Raw genomic sequence first — 5,000 nt, 5'->3', positions numbered from 1 at the left:
GGCAGTTTAGTCAAGGAATAATCTTTGGGTATGAATTCTCTGACTAAGGCACTCCAAATCAAAATGTCTTTATCAATATGACAGGTCCTACAAGGACATTCTCATTTTTTGATCCTGGAAGTACTATACCTTGGACTTAAGAGCACCCAAACCCAAGAAGCCAACAAACAATTTGGATAAGAGCACACCATACTCTACAAACTGATTCATCTTTGGGCACTTTGGTCAAGGGATAATCTTTGGGTAGTTTGGACAAGCTGTCCTTACCACACAGACCCATGGGCATTTTAGTCATTGACGAGGCCATGATAGGCTAGCAAAGCAAAGTCACATGCCACGCACCATTGTTTACGTGTGGAATGTGAAAACCAACATGCATGGCAATAACAACAATACCAACGCATACCCCAATGGGTCCGCCAGTCTCATGCTTGCAGCAGTTTGAAATTCCTTCGGGGTTGAAAAAGCCAACTATTGGAAACATTCTTCCTGCCTGATTTGGTGTGGAAAAAAACTGAAGAGGTCTGTGTGTGTGTGTGTGTGTGTGTGTGTGTGTGTGTGTGTGTGTGTGTGTGTGTGTGTGTGTGTGTGTGTGTGTGTGTGTGTGTGTGTGTGTGTGTGTGTGTGTGTGTGTGTGTGTGTGTGTGTGTGTGTGTGTGTGCATCTCTCACCTGTGTACGTAGTGCAGCTGGTGTACGGAGTGGATGGCCAGCACCATCTCGGCCAGGTAGAACTTGGACATGTCCTCCGGCAGCCGGTCCTCAAATTTACTCAGCAGCGTCAGGAGGTCACCGCCCACATAGTAATCCATCACCAGGTACTGTCGACACACACACGCACACACACACACACACATTAGTCAACAGATCACCGCCCACATAGTAATCCATCACCAGGTACTGTGGAGAGAGAGAGAGAGAGAGAGAGAGAGAGAGAGAGAGCGAGAGAGAGACAGACAGACAGACAGACAGAGAGAGAGAGAGAGAGAGAGATGGACGGACGGACGGGCGGACAGACAGACAGACAGACAGACAGACAGAGAGAGAGAGAGAGAGAGAGAGACAGAGAAAGAGAGAGAGAGAGAGAGACAGACAGACAGAGTTGGGTCAGGCAAATATCATCATGTGAAATGGTGCGAACATTGTATGTGTGTGTGTGTGTGTGTGGGTGTTTGACGTTTAAGGGCGTAACGCAAAAAAAAAAAGTTTTTCAAATTCCTGAAAAAAATGATGGATTAAAATTGGAAAAAATAGAAAAAAATAAAGCACTTAGTGGTTTGTGGAATTTCACCTTATTTTGTTTGCCATTTTTGGGAAAATGTGTCTTGCATCAACACATTGCATAGGCATGTCACACCGCAGGAAAATGGAGTCACACCACAGGGAATTCACTGCATTATGGCCATTTTAATCCTTTTGTATACATGACTGACATCTGAGCTCATGCTAACTTGATAATGATATTGTGTTTAATCTTAATATGTGTTTTCATTTATAAAAAAACTTTTTTTCCTCCTATAAGAGCAGTCACACCACAGGACACCATAAAATGAACCTAAGCATTGCGTGACAGAAAGATTGCAATATGAAGACATATTAAGAGGTTAAGAGTCACCTTAAACTTCCACAGCACTCTCCAATAACTGAGGTACTGACTGGTTAGGAGCCAATCTAAAAGACCCTTGTAGTTGGCCTTGCAGCTGCCCATTCACAAACATTGACATACATGTCACCCCACAGGACGCAATTTGTGTTACGAAATTGAACTTGTAGTAAAGATTACTGTCTTGAGTTTTTTCACATTCACATATCTTAATATTAAGTTAATATTTATGCAATCATGCCAAATGCTTCATACATTATTCAAAATGTTGTTGGTTAATTTATATATATATTATATTCCAGGTTTCATTAATGTTACAGTCACACTGCAGGATATTTGACATATAAATCTTTACAGAAATCTTCTTCTCATCTAAGACTAATATGAAACATTGACATATGTTTTTTAAAGGAAAAATAACAGTTTTGTAGGTTTTTAACCAATGTTACGAAAAAACAAGGCGTCACGTCTCCAACCCGTGTGTGTGTGTGTGTGTGTGTGTGTGTGTGTGTGTGTGTGTGTGTGTGTGTGTGTGTGTGTGTGTGTGTGTGTGTGTGTGTGTGTGTGTGTGTGTGTGCGCGCGCGCACGTCCGTGTGTGTGCGCACATGCGTGTGTGTGCGCACGTGCATGTGTGTGCGCGTACACGTGCACGTGCGCGCGCGCGCGCGTGTGTGTGTGTGTGTGTGTGTGTGTGTGTGTGTGTGTGTGTGTGTGTGTGTGTGTGTGTGTGTGTTCCCTCACCAGGTTGTTGTCGTCTTGAAAGGCGTAGTGTAGGGTGGTGATCCACTGGCAGTCTCCATTCACCAGCACGTCTCGCTCCTCACGGAAACACGCCGTCTGCACACCAACACACACGCACATACACACATGTTATATTAGCTACAACACGCCGTCTGCACACCAACACACACGCACATACACGTTATATTAGCTATATTAGCGCCAGTTACGGATAGTCTTTCACATCGTGTTTGCCTGGTTATCATCGACGTTCAAAGTGTTGCGCCACTAGGAGGGCACAGCCTGGCTAGTGCCGTGTCTACTTTCCCACTTCGAGTTTAATTGTGTTGTTCGTATCTATTCGATCTCCAGCACAAAATAAACGGGTAGAACGATATGCAATAGCCTTTTCCCCATTGTCTAGTGTCTATTCCGTGCCCAATATGAATTAATTAATTATAATAATATACAAATATATCCAATGTTTGGACCATATTTTAAGACCCATATTCAAATTTAATTTCTGGGGAATGTTACCAGCCCTAGTTAGGACAGTCCTGGGTAAGTGGCTCAGGCGTCAGAGGATAGAGGATCCGTGGGCGGAGCCAGATTGAAACACTCCTTCCCATTAGGCCCATAAAAAACTGTCGGATCCTATTTGCCATCTGCTTTTATTGTTCAGTGTGTTGTTGTTCCCTGTGCGCTTTATATTTGCAGGTGTTGTATGCTATGGTTATGTCCTCGGTTGTAATTCGCTTTGTATAAAACCGTCTGCCAAATGTAATGTAAATACCCTGAGTGGCACACAGACAAAACATCAGCATAGCACAGCACCTCTTGTCCCATGTCAGATAAACTATTCCTCCATATTACCGCAATGCTTTTCTCTCATCCCACGTAATCTACTCTTGAGCCACTTGCACGGTATTATTCTCTCTCCCAGCACAGCAGAGAACCTCCTGTCCCATCCCGGATAAAATCCACCTCGCTATTATGAAAAAAATGTTTTTCTCTCATGACTCGCTGTTATTTTGTCCTGAGTGACTGTCTGAACTCGGAGGGGAAAAGTCTAAAATATGCAGGAATCCCCCCACACTGAGAAGAGAAGAGAAGAGAGAGGGAAGAACCCCAACTTCAGCCCCTTACAAGCCACAGACCACTGCTCTCAGAGACAACAAGCAACAGTTATGATCTTACAGTCGAATAAATCACAAAGACACTTTATACAGATGTGCTCAAAATAATAGCAGTGCCTTTACAAACGTGAGTAAATGTGTAAATGTTTAAGTAGATTGTACTTTTATGAGTACAAATGCATTGTGGACAAACACATTCACAACACATTCACTTCACTTCTATTTCAAAGCAAGAAAATTGAATTGGGAAAAGTAATTCTATTTTTTATTAACATGCATTTCTGTGCTTTCTGTGAAATATTATACAATTGAATTATTTTTTCCCAATTTTCTTGATTTGAAATGGAATTTGCAGTGAATGTGCAGTGTCCCCAATGCATTTTTGCAGTTTCCCCAGTGGATTTTTCCTCATGATAATACAATTTATTTGAAGAATCTTGACATTTACTCACGTCTGTAAAGGCCCAGCTATTATTCTGAGCACAACTGTAGTACATGTAATCTACAGCACTCCCTAGGCCCACAGTGGTTGTTGTTTGCTGACAATAAAGATGCCTTTGGCTTGATACCGGGTGGTAGGCCATGAAGTGCCCAGTGTATAGCAGACCATTTTGTTTTTGTGACATAACAAGTTGGTGGTGATACAGTAGTCAAATCAAATCAACTTATTTTTAAGGGACTTTCAAAAACAACCCCATTGACACCCAGCTCATTTGACAAGCAACACCAAATACAAAAATACATCATTAAAAAAAGAAAACAAAAATGGAAGTATATAAAGGAAGTAGCCCCAGCTTATCTGAAAGACATATTAAAGCCTATGTTGCTGGAAGAGAACTGCGCTCCTCCAGCACAAGCCGTCTGGCTCTGCCATCCACTCGCTCTAGGTACTCCCAGTCAAGACTGTTCTCTGTTGTTGTACCCAAGTGGTGGAACGGTCTCCCAGAGGCAGCAAGACTAAGCATTTCTTGCAGCCTTCAAGAAACAACTAAAGGCCTTCCTCTTTCGAGAGTATCTACTAGACCAGATGTGGGCAAACTCAGGCCCGGGGGCCACATCCGGCCTGCTCGGCCATTTCATGCGGCCCTCGGAGCCTTTCCCAGAAAAAAATGCAGACTCGCATGGTCACTCATTCTTCAATGCGCTACCTAAAACAAGGGTCTTGGAAACCTAAGATTACTAAAGTCTACATCTAGATACAATTAGCAGGAATGGCAATTAGCAGGAATGGTGTAATTATGCTGCCGTACACCAATTATTATTATTGGCACAGGCAAGTTGCCAACGACATCCGGCCCTTTGGTCAACTTTCTAAACCCAATGTGGCCCTTGAGCCAAAATAATTGCCCACCCCTGTGCTAGACTAATACTTGAGCTGGCCTTGCCCCAGGGCAGACTCTTGACATGATGTTTAGTTTAGTTTGTGTGTTTGTGTGTGTGTGTGTGTGTGTGTGTGTGTGTGTGTGTGTGTGTGTGTGTGTGTGTGTGTGTGTGTGTGTGTGTGTGTGTGTGTGTGTGTGTGTGTGTACTCGTTATTTACT

The 5,000-nt window shown here is 43.1% G+C and overlaps 1 protein-coding gene across 3 annotated transcripts in view; it reads right to left on the bottom strand.

The window, feature by feature from the left end:
* Window positions 1-5,000, bottom strand: part of cdc42bpab (CDC42 binding protein kinase alpha (DMPK-like) b) — a 152,660-nt gene that overhangs the window by 95,843 nt on the left and 51,817 nt on the right. For all 3 annotated transcript variants that reach the window (XM_063223612.1, XM_063223613.1, XM_063223611.1), the window contains exons 4-5: window positions 2,345-2,440; window positions 672-820 (exon numbers count right to left, since the gene is read on the bottom strand). In XM_063223612.1, coding sequence (XP_063079682.1) covers window positions 672-820; window positions 2,345-2,440 — 245 coding nt within the window. The remainder of the gene's footprint in view (window positions 1-671; window positions 821-2,344; window positions 2,441-5,000) is intronic.

The sequence above is a fragment of the Engraulis encrasicolus genome, chromosome 18, assembly GCF_034702125.1.
Source record: "Engraulis encrasicolus isolate BLACKSEA-1 chromosome 18, IST_EnEncr_1.0, whole genome shotgun sequence".
Classification (NCBI taxonomy): domain Eukaryota; kingdom Metazoa; phylum Chordata; class Actinopteri; order Clupeiformes; family Engraulidae; genus Engraulis; species Engraulis encrasicolus.
This window is presented reverse-complemented; position numbering and strand designations above follow the sequence as displayed.